Source organism: Choloepus didactylus, chromosome 10, assembly GCF_015220235.1.
Source record: "Choloepus didactylus isolate mChoDid1 chromosome 10, mChoDid1.pri, whole genome shotgun sequence".
Taxonomy (NCBI): domain Eukaryota; kingdom Metazoa; phylum Chordata; class Mammalia; order Pilosa; family Megalonychidae; genus Choloepus; species Choloepus didactylus.
In genome coordinates, this window is record NC_051316.1 from 98,926,753 (window position 1) to 98,946,059 (window position 19,307).

Sequence of the window (19,307 nt, forward strand, 5' to 3'; positions counted from 1 at the left end):
GACTTTAGGAATGTACCAATTTATCCTCTAATATAAAAGTTTCATCTAATTCTCTGAATTCTGGTGTTTGAATAAGACTGAATCTTAATTAATTTGTACAGGTATTGCAGGCAATGGGATACCCAACGGGCTTTGATGCAGATATTGAATGTATGAGTTCCGATGAAAAATCAGATAATGAAGGCAAAAATGAAATAGTGTCTTCAAACTCAAGCAATAATACTGGAAATTCCACAACTGAAACCTCCAGTACCTTAGAGGTATAGTAATATATTTTTTTCCTTAGGTAAAAATGATGTGTGTGCATTATGGAACATTTGGGAAATATGGAAAAGTATAAATAAAATCAAACCTATTTCACAGAGACAGCCATTATTAATATTTTGGTTTATTTTCCTCTAGCCTCTTTTCTGTATTTTAATGAAGTCAGTCATATTTTCATGCACTTTTTTTATCTTGGCTTTTCACTTAATTCTAAAAGAAATCTGTAAACAAACCATATAGCTGCCCAACACACCATTGCAGGAGTGCATCCTAAGTTAACTAGCCGTTTTCCAATTGCTGGTCACAGAAACTGCTCCCAGTATTTCACGATTATTATGTATTAAGGGTTGTCAGCAATAACTGAGGAAGGATGAAAATCTATAGGGTCTAGTGGGGAAAATTTGAAGTTCGTGCTAAGATCTGAGATATCATGGGTCATCGTTTTGTTGGTCCAGCTATGAAGGAAGGCATAGCCTGACTCAGTAGGTACCTCAAACTCTGAGTAAGTCCTGCTCTGTGAGTTTATTCCCACAGATAAGAGAATGAGACAAGAACCAAATACAGAGTATATACAGCACATTTGAGAATTCACAGAACCTTCATTTATTGCATTCTACATAAGGAAAATTGGCTTTAAAGTACAGCAAGAGCGTACTTTAAAAAAAATTTAATTTGTGCTTTGACTATTATTAGTAATAAGATTAAGAATTTATTAAGGACTGCCTTCATTTCCTAGGGCTGCATTAACTGGGTGGCTAAAAACAGCAAACATCTATTCTTTCACAGTTTTGGAAGCTAAAGTTCTGAAATCAAGGTGTTGGCAGGGCCATGCTCCCTTTGAATCCTTTAGGAAAGGATCCTTCCCTAACTCTTTCAGTTTCAGGTAGCCCCAGGCATTCCTTGGTTTATGCAGCGTAGCTCCAGTCTCTGCCTTTGTCTTCCCAAAGCCATTTTCCCTTAGTGTCTGTATCTCTGTGTCCAAATTTCCCTCTTTGTGTAAGAATACCAGTCTCAATGTATGTAGGCCCCACCCTAATCCAGTATAACATCATGTTAACTAACTACATCTGCAGAGACCCTATTTCCAAGTAAGGTCACATTCTGAGGTTCTGGGTGGCCATGCATTTTTGAGAACATTATTCATCACAGTATAAGGTCTTAGTAGTCTCTCATTTTTTTAGTTCATTAACTCTTTTCAGTGTCTGTTCAGTGCCTGGAGCTATAGAAATTTTGTCCAGACTCTCAAGATGCTCCCGGGCTAGAAAGGCCAAAGATATAACTGACGATAAGGTAACATAATAAGCATCATGATTGCAAAATGAATACTATAATGTAAAATCTCAAAGGAGGAAGTGACTGTGAGACTTACACACATACACTTATACACACAGAGCACATAACACACATATCAAATCATAGGTGAATTGTGAGTTGGGTTTTAGATGATGAGTAGGATTTTGTGTTTTGGTGTAGAGGTATAGGAAATGCATTGTGGGCAGAAAGAATAGGAGGTATAATGACCTGGAGTTGTAAGGTGCATGTTTGGGAAGTGCCAAGTGGAACAGTATGAAGAGAACTGATGAGCCCTGTGGCCTGTGAATGCCATGCCTGACTCTGTGATACTGTGGAGTACAGAAGACATGTTGCCTGGCTTTTGAGATTGCCATTCACAGATGGTAATCACAGGGCAAAATGTTGTTTTGGTAACTGTTATATATATACTAAGAGAAGAAAGGGCTCACTAATTATGAGGCTTAGACTATTAGGTCTGTGCTAATAAAACTGTTGGCTATGCGCATAACAGTCACATGAGTATATGGAGTTTTGGGTAGTGGATATATATCTATATTTTATTTCTGTTTATTGTAGTAATGGGGAAAATTACTTATTCTTCATTTAAAACTGGATAGAAATTCAAATTTTTTTATCTTTACTCATTTTTATAAAAATGATTCCAGATTTGCAAAGTAGGGAGTGATTACCGTAGACATAATTTTAATAATTACTCTTACCTTTTAAAAATGTGGACTGGAACCTTGCCCTGAAATTTTTAAAATGTAGATTATAAAAGCTCTTCAAGAGTGATATGTGTTGCAAAAGACCAAGGAATGTTTATTAAATTGTCTTTAAAAATTATTCGGTGTTTTACTTCTGCAGCATCAGCTACTTTGCAAATCAGCATAGACTATATTATTAAAAGAACTTCATTATCAGAATCATATACAAAATCATTCTTTTGGGCATTCCTTTACTTTCTTTAGCATTTATTAAACAATTACTGTATTGGAATTACAGGCATGGTCTCTGACCTCAGAGAGAGGGCAATCTTTTGATCTTTCCTTTTTCAAAATTACAGTTGTTGTATTTTTGTTCTCTTTTGTTTGCTAGGCTCTCTTCATTTGGGCCTTCACACTCTTAGATGAATTACTTCTCTATCCTACCTCTGCTGGTTTTTCAATAACACAAATCTAATTGTATTGTTTTCCAGCTTAAAGTCTTTCAATGGTCCAGGATAAAGTAAAAGTTTATTTTCCTGGCATACAAAGTCCTATACAATTTGGCACCATTGAGGTCGTTTGTAATCAGATCGTGTTACACTTCCTCTCTCTCCTCGCTCCTTAAACAGCCAAATTAAACTTCTTGCTATTCCCCAAACAAATGTTCTTTCACTCTCTTAGGCCTTTGTGTCACTATTTCTTCTGTCCAGATTGCCCTCTCCTTTATTTCCACCTGATGATGATCTGGTACTTACCCTTCAAGACTGGGCTCACAGGTCACCTTCAGGAAAACTATCCTGATGGCTATAGAAAGCAGTTCTTCTGTGTTTCCATAACATACGTGTGTTCTAACTCTTCTCACATTGTTTTGTAGTGATTATATATTGAACCTGTTCCTCCTGCTAGATTTCTAGCTCTTTGAGAGCAGGGAATGACTGCCTTCTTTATTATTTTTTTCATTTCAGAAACCACGGTATTTAGCTCACTGTCTTTACCTTAGGTGCCCTTGAATGTGTTTTAAGAGACTGGAGAAGGGTGTGCCAGGTATATTTTCCTCCACTCCCCTACCCCAAATTGAGAATTAGTTCTTCCTGACCTTAAAAATGAGTAACAATGAACCCCTAGTTGTCATCAGAATTCCAGCTATTCTATACTCAATGTTTAGAGTGTTATTCTTTGATAATGAACACCAAAGCTCAGACCCCGGAGTGCCATGTAGTGGTGAGGATACATTGGTTTTGAATATTGGTCTGCTGGACAGCTCTGCTTTGAAAGCAGGCTGGCCAGGTAGATTACCAGCTGTATTGTTTACTGTTTGTAGAGTTTCCTCAGGTTTAAAAAATTATTTCACCATTCCTGTATAGAGGTAATCACTCATTCAAGCTCCTAAATGCTTTCAAGTAGAATTTTTGAGTCTCTTTTTCAACAGAGACAGAGCACAATTGTATTAATATGAAATTTAATATTCTAAAATATTACTTGATTGAACCCTGACATTCCTTCTCTCTTTTAGGTAAGAACTCAGGGCCCTATTCTCACAGCAAGTGGCAAAAATCCTGTAATGGAGCTTAATGAAAAAAGAAGAGGTCTTAAGTATGAACTCATCTCGGAGACTGGTGGAAGCCATGACAAACGCTTTGTAATGGAGGTGTGTATCTAGTTCCAAGCCATCCTTATTTTTTCCCCTCAAAGATATATAATATCCTGAACATATATTTTTAAGAAGTTTTAGATTGAAGCAATTGTTGTGATGCTGTTTGACTTTTGGTGATTTCTATGTTATGAGATACATTTAAATTAAAATTAAATACAGGAATTGCATGGAATAATTGCAAAGCACTCTTCTCAATTTCAGGTAGAAGTAGATGGACAGAAATTCAGAGGTGCAGGTCCAAATAAGAAAGTGGCAAAGGCAAGCGCAGCTTTAGCTGCTCTGGAGAAGCTGTTTTCTGGACCCAATGCAGCAAATAATAAGAAAAAGAAGATTATCCCTCAGGTATAAGTTAAGCTTTAAACCTTTGAAATAACTTAAAAATTGTGATAGGAATTAAATTTCTTTTCTTGTCTTTATGCCACTTTAGCTTTTTCTGAAGTTTATTTTTCTTAGATTTGGCAACTGTTTCTTTGGGTTAGGTCAATGAATTCTATAAATCTGGTCAGAGCTTCTCTATTATGTGGTCCTTCTAGGCAAATTAAAAAAAAAAGGCCATTAGCATCTGATCAGTCTTGATTAATAAGATGTTGAGATGATACACACTTCAATGAGGTGTTAGCATTTGTTTAGTTTAGGGGAGCTGTCCATGAATATTTGGGTTTACTGTCATTGGGAATGTCAGTGTTGCTGAATGCTCAGGATGATAGCAAGGTCCTTAGAAATAATGGTCTCTGAATTACATACGTTTGGATATCAGATTCTTTCATCTACTCATTTATATATTCATAATGATTGCAAGGGAAATCATTGCATGATGGCAAGGGAAAGCGATATATAAGTAAATATAAAGACACATTCTCTGCCTCATGGAGAGTTTTGGTGTAATAATATCTGAATATATTATGTGATAGAAACAAATCAATTAAAATACTTAGACCAATAGAAAGAAACTTAGATTAAGTTTCTGTATTAAATATTACGCTTAGTTTCTTTTACATATGCTAAGTCCATTCAAAGAGGGTAGAATGGATCTCATTTTACAGATTAGGAAATGAAGCCCAAAGAAATTAAGATACTTGCTTATAGTAGCATAGCTAATTGATAGTGGAGCTTCTCTTTAACACCAGGTTCTTCTCTTTCCAAAGGCCATGATCATTCTCCTATGGTATATCACATCAAAAATATAAATGTGTTTTTGTGTTCATTTAACTTCTTGTATTTACTATAATAAACACTGCTTAAAGTCTATGTTTTAAAATATAAACAGGGGAAAATAACTTTTACTTAGATGAAATAAAAATAAGCCCTTCTTAATTGCAGAGATACACATGTAGGGAATAAGTGGATTTTCTTTTCCTAAAATCAGCTAGTAAACATAGGACAAAATATATTTTAAAATTCTGAAAGAGTTACATCTTGTACTTGGTCAGTTAATTTTAGTGTTTAAAAAGCATGTATGTAGGTATTGATTGGGCAGTTAACTTTGGTTCTAGTTGACTTGGGCTAGATTTGTGTGGAGTCACTATGCTACTGCTAGATTGTTGCTTCCTGACTACTTTTAACTAGGCTGTACTTAAAAAGAAAAGTCTGCATGAAGTTTCACTCATTTTTAGAAACTTTCCATACAGAAGCTGTAAACTTGTGTGTTCAATGCATTTGACAGCCAAGAAGCTGTCTATTTTGGATATGTGGGTTGGATTTATTTCAGCCAAATAGAAAAATGGCTGTTCTCTGTGCACTGTGCATTCGACCTTGAAACTGTCTTCTGCTTAGTCATACTAGAGATAGTATCCTGGGAGGAATAAAAGATGAAGATTTTTTAATGTGCAATAAAGGTGTGTATACTTTGATTGTTAAAGCTGTCTGAAATATTGTTAAATTTACCACTTTGCTTGCACCTTATTATGGTAGGGGAATTTAATAGTTTCTAGCTTGAGTTTTCGTTGCATATTTACTTTTAAAAATAAGTATAATGTATAAAACTAGACATCCTTTGATTTTCTTAAAATTTCAGTTTGGGAAAGGGGTGTTTTTGCAGTCCTTCGTTCTGTTACTCCTTGATTTATCTATTCTACTTTTCACCCTGTTTTCACACCTCTTTTTACAAAGTGGGTATCATTATCCACTTTTTACAATTGGGGAGACCCCCTTAGAGAGAGGTTACATGATTTCATCAGGGTTCCAAGCATTTTAGAGCAAGAAGAGGCTTTAGAAGTACTATTTATTTAATGAATGATACATGCATACATACATACGGCAGACGAACAGGCCTAAAGAAATAACATGACCTTCCTGAGGTCACAGTTACTTATGGAGCAGGAACTGACACCTTTGGCCTTCCTGTCTTAGTATCGTTAAAACAACAACAACAACAACAACAACAACAACAACAACAAAGAAAAAACAAAACCCACTCAGATTCAAGTTAATTTTAGGTGGCTTGTTGCTGGGGTGCTTCCTGCTTCTGGGCAGAGAATTCAGTGGATTTTCGAACCTAGGTACCAACTGTCTATAATTACTTTAGTCAGGTTTAAAATAACTTTGGATATAATATGACTACTGAAATTTGTGTGTAGAAAATCAACTCTTTCTGGGTAACATTCAAATGAAAAAGTTTTCTGTATGCTTTTATATGCCCAATTTATTCTCCAAGAATAATCTATTAGATAGGTGTCATTTTCAGTTTATAGTTGCTAAATTGAAGGTTCAAGGTCACAAAATGGCTCAGTGTCTCACCTGTGGGCTCAAGTTTCTCACAGAAGTTGTATAATAAAGAAAAGATAAGATGATGGTTCTTGTTTCTCTCAGTAGTGAGAATGTGTGTTATTTTTAACAGGCAAAGGGTGCTGTGAACACAGCTGTGTCTGCAGCAGTGCAAGCTGTTCGGGGCAGAGGAAGAGGAACTCTAACACGGGGAGCTTTTGTTGGGGCCACAGCTGCTCCTGGCTACATAGCTCCAGGTAGGCTACAACCTGTAAGGTTCTGCCACATTTGAAGAATAGCATCTCTTTCATTTTCCAAAGTTATGCCAGGGTTTCTGGAAATGTAGCACAGGTATAAGATGGAAATACACAGAAATTCAAAAAGAAGAGAACTGATAGAATGTTATAAGTTTTCTCACAGAATCTTCCTAGGGTCTAGAGGCTTCCTGGAGGGAGATGACAGATGAGCAATATTGTACTTGGTTGAGGGGGCATATGTGGACAATGAGGAATCTAAAAGATGTCCCCCAAATTGAGGAGTTTGGACACCTGAGCAGGGTGTATTCAGTGGGAACATAGAAGACAAGGTGGGTATAATAGGAGAGAAAAAGTTGCTAAGAGGCCACTTAGTTGGGGTGAAGCCTGCCATTTTTAGTGTTTGAGAATCATCAAAAGCTAAAGGAATGCAAAAAGAAAGAAAGGGGAATCTTATTTACCCAGAGCTTACTAGTAGTATGCTAGATATCATATAAGTTATTTCACTTGATTGGTTTTAATCCTCATGTTGTTTCCTCAAGGTAGAAATTATTTCCATTTTTTCAGAGGAGGAAACTGACGTTTAGGGAGCTAGGGCAACTAGCCCAGGGTGAAACAATAGTAAATAGCAGAACTGAGATTTGAGTGTAGGTATTTGCAATTCTGAAGTTTATATTTCCATTTTCACTATATGGCTTCAGGAGATGAAGAAAGATACCCTCTCCCTGTCTTTTGTTCTAATCCTTGTGTTATTTTAGAGGTTGATGTACATCTAACTTGTGAAAATCAAGTTTTTGGCAGTATTGAACGTGTAGAACTTTCATCAGAAAAAGTAAACTGCTTACAGTTGTTGATCAAAATGAAGTTGTCAGAAGATTGGGTGTTACTCAGTCACTGTGTTTTAGGGAATACCTCTAAGAGTTTGCTTAGATTGTGTTTCCCTCTAAGAAAGAATTAGAACAGGCCATTTGGGAAGCCGTATGAATGATGTGGCTTTGAAATTATACTTCTACAAGCTGATCCATGTAAGTGCAGTGCTCAAGATGGTTCTTATCAAGAGTACATTGACTTATTCAACAAATATTATGTGCCAGTTTTGGCACATAACAGACATGGATTTTGCTTTCACATGGCTTATAGTTAAAGGGTAAGACATAGTACTCAAATAATTAAATACAATTATAAAGTAAAATGAATGTGATGAAGGAGGACACAATTACTATGAGAGCATGTAAGAGAGGAACTTTAGTGGGCCCCAGAAGCTTCACTGAAGAAAAGACCCTTTGAAGAATGAATAGCAGTAAATTCAGAGAACACTTGACGGAAGAGTGTTTTTCACAGAGGGAACAGAATTTGCAGAGACCCTGTGGTGCTGGTGGTGGGGAACTTGGCTCATTTGAAGAAGCAGAAGGTGGCCAAAATGTCCAGAGGACAGAGAGCCTGGGGAATGGATGTGGGGAGTGATGTGAGCTAAGCAGTACAGCTCCAACCTTGCTTGGCGGCCCATGGCTTGGATTTTGTTCTTAGTATCCTTAGTGTGAAGTCATGAAGAGTTCTGTGGACAGTAGTGACACTGACAAGTTCAGATTTTACTTTTTAAAGGCTACTCTTCCTGTAGTATGAAGAAGAGATTTTAGGGGCAGGAGTGGGTATGTCAAGACCAGTTAGAAGGCTATTGTAAACTGGTAGGCCAGTCAAGAGACAATGGAGGTATCTTCAGTGGATGTAGGGAAGTAGATGGATGGCAAGAAATGGATAGATTGAAGGGATTTTTAGGAAGTGAAAATGATAGATATAGAGAATGAAAAAAGTGAAGTTTCAAAGATATTTCCTGGGAGTTTTAGCTAGAGAAACTGGCCAAAGAAAGATGTGCTAGGCAGAAAAGATCATGACTTTCTCATAGCTTGATCTAGTTTTTGCGTCAAAAATTAAGATATTCTGTGCATCTCACTATTTTCTACTGAAATTTAATATTTCTAGCCTCATTCAATATATTATTTAAAAGGAAAAGGTTTCATTAAGTAATAGGCATGTTATTGAGATGGACCTTTCTTGTCTTTGATAATGGATTCCACTGGGCTTGATCTGGTTTAATCTGTTGTTGGCATAGTTTGGAAATTTTACCTCCCGCTAGAGCGGTAAATAGGTATTGGATCAGAGGCAGTAATCTTGAAAAGAATCATCTATATCCTGTTTCTTGCTAGCCTCTTTTGCCCAATAGTGGCTTCTCTTCTTTTATGTCATTGCATTGACCTCTGTGAAAGGCCTGCTCCTGAAGCTTTTAAAAATGAAGATCTTTTGTGGCCCAGAGAAGATCCACATTAGGTCAGTTCAGGTTATGAATAGATTATATGTCATTTGTGGAATATATTCATTGCAACAGGGACTATAGTAGGTATTTTTACACGAAATAATTAATTTCCCCTACCAATTCAATTGTGGCAGAAGACTCTGAGGCTCAGAGAGGTTAAATATCAGGTAAAATTCAGAAGTCAAGCTGGCTAGTCAAAGGTGAAGTCAGCATTAGAACCTCAATCATCTGATCAGTGGCCAGCTTAGTAGTTTTTGTTTCATCTCTTTTTATGGAGGTTTTGATGAAATGCTTTAAATTGTAGCCTTAGCTGAACAGCTGCCTTTTCCTGAAATAGATTTAATATTCAAAGTTCTTTTTTAAGCATTAATTTCTCTTTTACCTCTGGCTCCATCTTCTATTCCTACTACTTATTTCCATTGCATTGTATCCTCTTGAAATGTATGACTTAACAAGCACCAAGACTAGTTATACTACCCCCAGTTTTATATGATTTAAGTACAGGCATACCTTGGTGTTAATGCATGTCTGGCTCCAGGCCACTGCAGTAAAGCAAGTCACGTGAATTTTTTGGTTTCCCAGTGAATATAAAAGTTATTTTTACACTATCCTGTAGTCTGTTAAGTATGCGATAGCATTATTTCTAAAAAAAAAAAAAAAGAAACAGAAAACAATGTACATACCTTAATTAAAATGTGATAGAGACATGAAGTGAGAACATGCTGTTGTAAAAATGATGCTGATAGATTTGCTTGACGCAGGGTTTCCACAAACCTTCAATTTGTAAAAAAAATGCAATCAAGTGCAATAAAGCAAAGGTGTAATAAAACGAGGTATGCCTGTTTAGACTAAAAATGTGGAAAATCTTCATCCTTTAGGAAATGTTTCAGTCAGTTTCTAAAAGCGGTTCACTTATTCCAGCATACATTTGAGTGCTTCATTCCAAACAGATTTGGAACTGGCCATTCAGAGATGACTAAGACCAAGACTTTGCCCCAAAGAATATACGTGGTCTGATGGAGTAGGAACAGATGCTTGAATAAACACAAAGCACTATGGTGCAAGCCGTATTAACATGGGATGGGCAGAGGAGTGAGCAGCAAGCCTGGGGAGGCTCACAAAAGAGGTGATATTTGACCCTGATCTCAAGGATGAATAGTGGTCAAAGACAGAAAGGAGAAAGAAGTCATTCTGAGCAACAAAAGGGTATATATAAGAAAAAGGGACTTGATTTGCTTGAGTACTAGTAGCGTGAAGGGCCCATGTAGATTTTGTGCCTTAAAAACCTATTTTTTCCTGGAGGTTACCCAAGTGATTTTTATTTATTATCTATTTTAAGTTGTTTTAGTGAAAGATTAAAGGTAGCAGCTTTTACTGAAATGTATTTCTAATCCCTGCAGCAACACTTTAAAGTATCTAGGGATGTTCCCCATTTTACAGATGAGGAAATGGAGACTCAGATGTTCTATGTCTAAAGACATATGAGAAACTAGAGCCAGAACTGATTGGTCTCAAAAGCTTCATGCTCTTTGTACTAGTTTTTCTATAAACAAAATAATCTTCTCATAGGTACCTGAGGCTTATGTCAGTTTTCACTATGTATTGGGTTTCCTCTGTCAGATACTGTGCTGGAGCCCAGAAATTCATATAAACAAGTCGAAACCTTGCACCTAAGCCCGCAAACCTAATCATGTTGCCCCCTCTTTAGTGGGCATGAGGCCTTAGCCTGCTCTGTCTGCTGTTTTCTGAAAGAGAGTTGGAAAAGTTCTGTTTTTCCAACTTTGAGAAAATGGTCATTTGAATGGTTCCAACAATTTTTGTTCAATAAAATTATATTTAGTGAGGTGTTTACTATATGCCAAGACATTCTGCTAGGTTCAGGTCACCCAAAGATGAGTACGACTTTGTCTGTTCCCCTCTGGTAGGGAAGACAGACAAGACTTGAGTTCAATACAACCCTGTAAGTGCAGTGAGAAAGAGGACATACGATATTCTAATACGTCAAGGAGATCTTTGTAGGCCGTTTCTAAAGAAGCTTTTGCATCTAAGAGGCATGGAAGGATCAGCTAGGCTAGGACTACTCTGGGAATGGTACACATATGTCCAACATCTGCAAGGAGTCCATAGGTCCCTGGGCGCCAGGCCAGGTGGTACTTCATGCCAGTTGGGCCACTGCCCATTGCCCTTTGTCCTGGACTGATCTGCTTTCTTCTTCTTTGCATTAGGCTACGGAACACCTTATGGTTTACAGCACAGCTGCCCTGCCTATGGTATGTACACCACTCTTACTGATATCTCTTACTGATTGGATTGCCACAGCAATCCAAACCACAGTTTGTATCTAGGATTTTTGTTAAATGACTCAAGGGATCTCAGACCTATTCATTCTAGTGACCCAACTTAAATTCCCTTTGAAAATGCCACAACCTTGTGGTTCTTGGTTTGGTTGGAGTTGCTCTTCTCTGCTTTTGCCTGATTGAAGGACTGCTTGTTCTAATTGCCTGTTCTGACCAGATTGAAATTAAAGATTTTAAGTAGTTTCTTCTTACAGCCAACTTATACTCCATTCAAAGACTACTGAAGGGCCATACCCAGTTTCTAGCTTGGCTGCCTGCCAGTTATATAATTACATTTAAGTTTCTGATTTGGAACTGTGTGCACTGTGGATGATTGAGTCAGGGACAGGAAATGCTCACTTCAAATTTGTGGTCATCATCCTTTTCCTTAAATTTGCTTTGGGGGTGGAATATACAGGGTATCATTGATCCTAGAGAGAAGTTTGATAAGGGGTGTCTCCAGCAGTGTTATCAGAGTGCTTACTGCAGAAAGTCTGCAGTATATGTTAGAAAATTGTGTAGGAGTGTCTCCCCTCCCCCCCAAAAATATAAAATAAAAGCAAATGCGAAAGATCCTTAGTGGCCCTTTGATAACTTTTGAATGAGGTTTATGTGGCAATGGAGGCAATAAGGTTTGGAGTCAGTGATATGCTTAGACATTTTTCCTAATTCAGATACTACATTTATAGAATCAGCCATCTGCAGGATGTTGCCATTGAGAGACGAGAAGTGTGTGTGTGCATGTGTGTGAGAGAGTGTGCGTGCATGTGTGTCAGTTGAACCTCACCTGGACATGCATGTACACAGAAGGGAAAAAGACCTTTCACTGTTTTGGTGATTTGTGGCTTTAGTCCCCCACATGAGCCTCAAGACCTTTGCGTTATGCTTTTTTCTCTTCATAAGTCCGCTTTCCATTTTTGTTTGGATGAAAATTAGGCATCCTTAAGATACTGTTTAAACTGTAGCTTCATCTCATTTCATAACTGTGGAAATACTTAGAAAGTGAACATTTTGACCACTTAGTCCCCTAAGTAGAGAATTTATATCCTGGAAGATTGGGGGTAGCTGCAAGGGTCAAATGAGTTTTCTTTAAGGCAGATCTCAAGTTACATCCTTTAGCTCAATGTTCCCTATGGTACATTCAGTTTTGGTCAAAAGGCTTTCCCATAATCTGAGGTGGAGCAATATGGGGTGATTAGGAATTGGAGACTGAATATGCCTTCACTCAGAATTTCTTCTAAAATTCTAGCCATTTGATTGGTTTGTTGCTTTTACCATATAGGCAACTTCTAGACTTCCTAACTCATCCTTCCTGTGAATTAGGTCTGGTCGTTATATCCAAATACGTATTGACTCACTAGACTCATTGTGATATATGTCTTTTGTGACACCAAGTCATCTGCCTCCTAGGGTAGGTTTTTAAGGTCTCTTTGGTTTTAGGCCACATACAGTAGGTCTCAGGTTCTTTAGTATAGATTTGCTCCAGTTTTATCCCTTTAAAGGATTTGTATATCTAGATTCATGGTTTTCCTTAGTCTTTTCAATTTTTCTCTCTAGTTCCTCCTTTCCTCCTTTAACATTTTATTTTCACCCTGTGGCACCTGAGGGGCCCCCACCCCCACCACTTCAAAAGGCTTCTCTCTTCCATGTATCATATAACTGACTTCCAAAGCTGGTGAAATTTGATGCCCCCCATTTTTCACATAAAGATTTGGGTTTTTAAATGTTACTGTGATGCAAACCTACTAAAACAATGCTTTATTTTGGCTGTAAGGTAAATATGTCTTTTGGCCTTTGTAAAGCTGTTGCATGTGGGGTAATTTCCCTCTGATCATCTGGTGCTCTTGAATACCTGCTGTTGCTGCTTTGTGATTTCTCCATAGGTTAAATATTAGAATAGAAATAGGAGAAGATTTCAAATCATCCTTGAGTATGCAGAAGTTTGTGAGGCCACAAGAACGTATTAATTATGAAATTAGGGAAGTAATTAATCTTTCCAGATTTGCCATGCCAATCTTGGCAATAGCCATTAAGAAGATACATTCCCTGTGACGGCTCCAGTTGGAGCTGTCTTTCTGGGGAGCTGAGGCCTGCCCAGCAAAGCTGTGCTTTGAATCTTGACAGTCCCTCTTCTTTCTCCTATAATACGTGATGTGCCAAACTGAGAACCAGTATGGATTTTTAGAGTCACGTCAGAATATTAATCCAGTAGCATTGTTTTTGATCTTTAGAATTCATGGCAGGTCACTCAAATGAAATTGCTTTCTGATGATTGTTCTTCCTATGATGTAGCCATCTTAATTTTGAGGGAAAGTTATTATTTATCAAAATATTATGAGCAATTTCAAAATAGATCACTGAAAGAGTTGTGGGCCTCTTTCAAAATGGTACGTGTTGACTGACTAATCTGGAAAAGGTTAATGATAATTACTGTAAGATTTTTTTACCTGAAATTTTTATTGGATTATTAAACTTATTTGGAGTCCTCTCCGTTTCTTTTCTCTGTAGGTTTACCCAAGAGAATGGTTCTGTTGCCCGTTATGAAATTCCCAACATATCCTGTTCCCCACTACTCATTCTTTTAGCCAATGACAGAAGCTAATTCCTATTGAACAACTATACAGTACAATACAGAATGTTAGAGAAAAAGCCTTTTTATCCTGCTTTCTTTGAACACATACTTGATCAAAATTATTTGTAAAGAACATCTTTCCTACTTTTTGATTTTAACAAATGCAAATTTAGTTCTCTAAAACTTGAAAACAAAACAAAAAAAAGAAACCAGTTCTGTGAAACGGTACCTCATTTCTGGAAAATTACTTACACCAGCCCTTCTGTTCTAAGGAAATAAAAGTCTAGCAGTTCCAAGTTTAAGTTTTAAGAGAAGTATCAGATTATGTAAAGTTAAATTTGTGAAGGATGTATAGAGTCTCAAACACTGATCACAAATAAACTGCTTTGTTGTAACACAGAGTACTGCCTGGTTCCTGATGCAGTCACTGATTCTTAGCAGACTGATATGTATATGCCCAGGGCACTTTAATTTGGGCTGTAGTTATTTTTTTTAATACTATAGAGACTTTTCATTTCAAGTTTAACTTTGTAAATATTGAAGTGTGTAATTAAAGCCAATAAAATATGGGTTTGAATATTGTTTTAGCTTATTATTTTTGATATGTTTTGGTATCAAATTACAAGGAATTGAAAACTAATTACAACTTAGTCCTAGAAACCCCTTCATTTGATGCAAACTGCTAAAACAAAGCAAAGATGATTGTTAGCTTGGGCCAGTGTACTTACTTTGTAAGCCCTTGGTACTTCTGTTGGACAAGGGCATCCCCATAAAAAAGGTTACCTTCTGTTTTCAGAGTGCTGCTTATTAAAATGATGGCATTACCCAGAGATGGGGAAGGAGGAATGTGATTATTTTAGTTTCTGAATTTCCAAGTTTTAAAAAATAATAAATTAATCGATCAATCACCCTCTTGTTCTTGTGGCCTTCTTCACTCTGTAAGATACTGTGTTCACTCCCTGGCTTTTTCATGCAGATAAAAGATTAGCGATTTTTTTGGGGATTCATTGAAGGGTTTCCTTTCCTCTTCAATTACATCAGAATCTAAAGCAGCAACAGGGTCCCCATAAAAACTTGCTCTTCAATTGTCCCAGTTCTTGTTGAGTGCTGCTGTGAAAAGTGACAGGTTTCAGCCATGGGTCAGCATTTATTTTTAAGACACCTGATTAAGCTGGTGAAAAATTATCAGTCAGTAACATTGTGCTGTTCTGTAAAGGGTGCAGACTTAAGTCTTCCACTTGCATTGTCACCTTGTTTGGAAAGCCTATAATGTTACCAGAAGGGAATGGTTTCATTAAGGTACTCACCCCCATGAAGTGAACAGTATGGTCCCATGTCAATATTTAAAAGTCAAATGTGTCTTATGAATGTCTGTTTTTACTGTGATTGAGCTTCCTTTTTCCATCGTAAAAATTCCATTTTTAGGAGCCGATCACTACCTATCAGTGAGAATGGGCTTCACAAAATATGGCAAATTTGTGAACCATATTTCTTTGGGACCTTTAAACGAGGGTGAAATGGACAATTTAAAACAAATGTTTTAAATTTGTTTAAATCTTCTCAGATGTATATTACCCCAAAATTTGTTTATTTCTTCTGCTCTAACCTTTTTCCTTTTTTGGTGGTGGGTGATACTTGAATAAAACCTCATCACTTGCTGGAAATAGCTGTGAACTTATCATTCTCATCCTGTGTATTAGTGACTAGACATAAAAACAGGAGGGCCCATTTCAGCTGGGAGATTTCATGTTTCATTGATTCATTTTGCTGACCTATGGATGAAACAGAGCCATCACTGAGAAGAAAAAGCATGGCTAATAGTGTCCAGTTTTTATTAATTCAATATTTACAATAGTCCTTCTCTTTGTTTTTGGAATATTATTAATTGGCAGCTGCAGATGTATTGTTACTTGAAACGATCTTCAAATTTGCATTCCAAGTTGGAATCTCTTTGGAGATTTCTCTTTGGCAAATTCTTTTGAAGTAGCTGACTCTGCTTCATAACTCAACCCCTCTATAATGGCAAAAAGGGAGCTGTGCTGTTTTCCAACATGATGGCAGTCATTTCAAATGGTTTCTACTAAGTCTTTTTTTTTTTTCTTTAATTTTGTTGTTTGTTGGAAGTTACTAACCATGTTGTAAACCTGCCCAGTTGCTGCAAACTTTTACATTTCTCTGCTTTACTTAAAATAATGGAGCTGTCAGTCCTTTGTTAGAAGTGGTAACCATGCAAGTTCAACTGTTTAAATTCTGTAATGAATTAAGTGTCCCTCCCTTGGCCTTCCCACCCCTCCATTTTGTAATGAAAATTCCACTTACAGCTAAAAGAGCAGAGAAATATAAATGAAGCTGTTGGCTTCACCAAATTGTGTAAAATTAACATAAAGTTTTGCTTCTCTGCTCTTTTCTCCACTGTAGGTGGTTTTTTCATTGACAGCCCCTATTGCCAGCCTCTGAGCGTCGCACCATTTATTATTCACTTGGGCCCTCAAGATTTCTTCTCTGACTTCTAGAACCATCAGGTTGTCTGGCTTGAAATGGCAATTTCTATATCTTGGTCTTAAAAGAAATGTGACCCCCTGAGGCTTTCCAGCTTTCAGATATACCACTTTGACACCTTCTTTTTGAAAGCAGTGACTGAGCATTTTAAAGAAGAGCAATACTTTATTCAAAGCCACGATGTCTGTTTTAAAACTTTTCCTTTGGAAACCTAGCAATATCTATACTTAACCCCTCTTAGCATAGTCTCTTGTCAGGAGTTTACAGACCAATGTAGAACTTAGAATTAGCGTTTGAGCTGTGCTATCTTCGGACAGTTTTTAAACTTTTTTAGCACATGAATTGAATAGTTGCTTTCCTAACTGTGTCAGTTAGTGCTATTATAATTTCTCAGAGACAGAGGTCCTCCTTGAAGCCATATCCTCTGCATGGGGGTTGATGCCCAGCCAGGGATGTAGCTTGCAGTCTGTTTCTTCAGGCTGCAGGAGCACCCTGTCTCTTGTGCACAGTAATTGGTCTAGTAGATTTCCAACATACCTCATGCTGACAAGATGCAGTGCATGGATCAGTGAATTCAGCAAGGAGTCGGGTTTACATGGTTCCTGAAGTCATTCGTGGTCTGTCTCAAATCGTTAACCTGGGGAACAGACCACTTGATAGATCTTGCTGGTATTAGCCTTTTCTTTTCTTCTTCTTTAAAAATTTTGGGTGAATGTTTAAAAATCATGAATCAGTCAGTCACCGTTATTAATTGAAGAGCTGGGAATACCTCCTTAATGTATTTTTAAAACTGGTGTTGGACCCTCTGTGTATTTCAGGTTAATACTTTTAAGCAGTTTTCAGCACGTTTATCTCACTTTATTCTCGTTCTCCTCGGACCTTCGTAGCCATATCACTTGTATAAAATAGGCTGAAATATAGTGACTGTAAGCTGTGATCTCAGTATAAAAAGGTAAGCTCTTTTATTTTCTGATTAAAGAGAAAAATAATTAAGAGTCAGTTTACACACAGCATGCATATATGACAATCATATATGATGTATTTGATCCCTTAGGTCTTATGTCATCACATTACCTTTCAGATTTTATGGTCTAAATGTAAAATAGTTATTTTTAGCTTTTGTTTTAATGCCTATGTAATTATTTTTTATTCAAGAGAGAAATTTCTCTTTTGCTGGGTTAAATGTGTGTATGTGTATGGAAACTTAAAATATAACATGTATGTAAATTACATGCATACATTTACCTGTTTAAATATAAGAATTCAGTGGTAGGAACAGTTCACCTACGAAGATTTTAATGTCAGGGCATTCTTTTGGCCAAAGTGCTGGAATTTCATAAGCAGCAAGATTGGTAACAGTGCTGCTGGTGGGGTCCATTTATATAGGTAGCTGTTATACAAACTGGGGATCAAAGTGCCAGTTTCTCAAGGAAAGAAACTTCTCTGAGAAATGAAGATCTCTGATCTGTGTTGTATGTCCCACTACAACAGCAGCAAGAAGCCATAAAAAAAAAAAAGCAATAGAAAATGAAAACAACAACAAAAAACCAACAACCAAAACCTTAAGGTAACTATGGAAAAATATATAATTGCCTGAATTTAGCTAACTATTTCCAGAACCAACTTTGGCAAGACTCAGAATGGTGAATACCTAATCTGCAGAGACCAAATAGACTAAAGGCTATTGTTATCTGTCTTTTCCAGGTTAGGTAGCTAGAAGATTTTATTTCCCACCTTACCTAAAGCATCATGGAGTTCATTTTAAACGATGTGAGCATTAGGCCAAATATTTTAAAAAGGATATGCTTTGTTTAGTTGGTGTCCCATAAATGCATTTCATATGTGTTAGATGTTCTTTAGTAAGGCTGTATTTGATATATCTATGTAGATTTAAATGAATTTTATGTTTTATATTTGTTTCTGAGTAGCAGTTTTCTTTTATACTAACTTGAAAGTTGCTGAAACAACTCCCCTCACCCCACCCCCATATAGAATCTGTATGTGCATTTAATATGGCTTTGGCATTTATAAAAGGTTGTATGAGGTATTGCTGACTAGTATCAAGTGCAATCCAGATCTGCTCAAGCAGCTGAGTGCCTGTTATGTGCCAGGTCCTTTCCTGGGTACCAGGGAAACAGGCTTGTTGGTGGAATTGAGCCTATTATAAATATCCTAGTTTGGGAGACAAATAGAGCATTAGCAGTGGCAAAGGCTAATCATTTTTCCTGTTTAATAATATGAGCCCTCTGACATCACTGAAATGGGCATCATTTGGAAATTCACTCATTTAAAATATTTCTCTGGCAGTTTTGAGAGCCTGCAACTAACTTTGGTTTATGCTTATGGACCTCAATCCAATAAAATGAACTGAATGAAATGAATTACAAATACTCCAGTCCTTTTAAATCCTTTTTTATAGTATAGCAATTTACAGAGTAGTTAATTTAAATACCACATTTTTTTTTTCTGACCAATGATGAAGAATTTTACTGTTAAAATCAATCACTCACTGTAATTTCCTTGTTTATTAGATTTCATTAATAACTATAGTGGATAAAAAAATTTTCAGTAGTATGTTTGAGGAAAGAAGTTGGGGGATTTTTATTTCCTCAGCAGGTAGATTTCTAGCAATACAGAGCCCTAGGTATGTGGGGCCTACCCTGGCAGATTCAAAACCAGAAACATTAATAGCAGTTAAAGCTGAAAACACCTGCAAA

At 36.9% G+C, this 19,307-nt stretch overlaps 1 protein-coding gene across 4 annotated transcripts in view; it reads left to right on the forward strand.

The window, feature by feature from the left end:
• LOC119545109 (spermatid perinuclear RNA binding protein) overlaps window positions 1–19,307 on the forward strand; it is a 227,134-nt gene that overhangs the window by 198,559 nt on the left and 9,268 nt on the right. Inside the window, exons 13-19 of one of the 4 annotated variants that reach the window (XM_037850716.1) lie at window positions 102–260; window positions 3,775–3,909; window positions 4,117–4,257; window positions 6,752–6,875; window positions 11,409–11,453; window positions 17,409–17,542; window positions 18,295–18,366. In XM_037850716.1, coding sequence (XP_037706644.1) covers window positions 102–260; window positions 3,775–3,909; window positions 4,117–4,257; window positions 6,752–6,875; window positions 11,409–11,453; window positions 17,409–17,413 — 609 coding nt within the window. In that variant the 3' untranslated portion in view covers window positions 17,414–17,542; window positions 18,295–18,366. Of the gene's footprint in view, window positions 1–101; window positions 261–3,774; window positions 3,910–4,116; window positions 4,258–6,751; window positions 6,876–11,408; window positions 11,454–14,027; window positions 15,000–17,408; window positions 17,543–17,644; window positions 18,114–18,294; window positions 18,367–19,307 lie in introns of those variants that run through there. The other 3 variants (XM_037850715.1, XM_037850717.1, XM_037850714.1) reach the window with 3 other exon arrangements.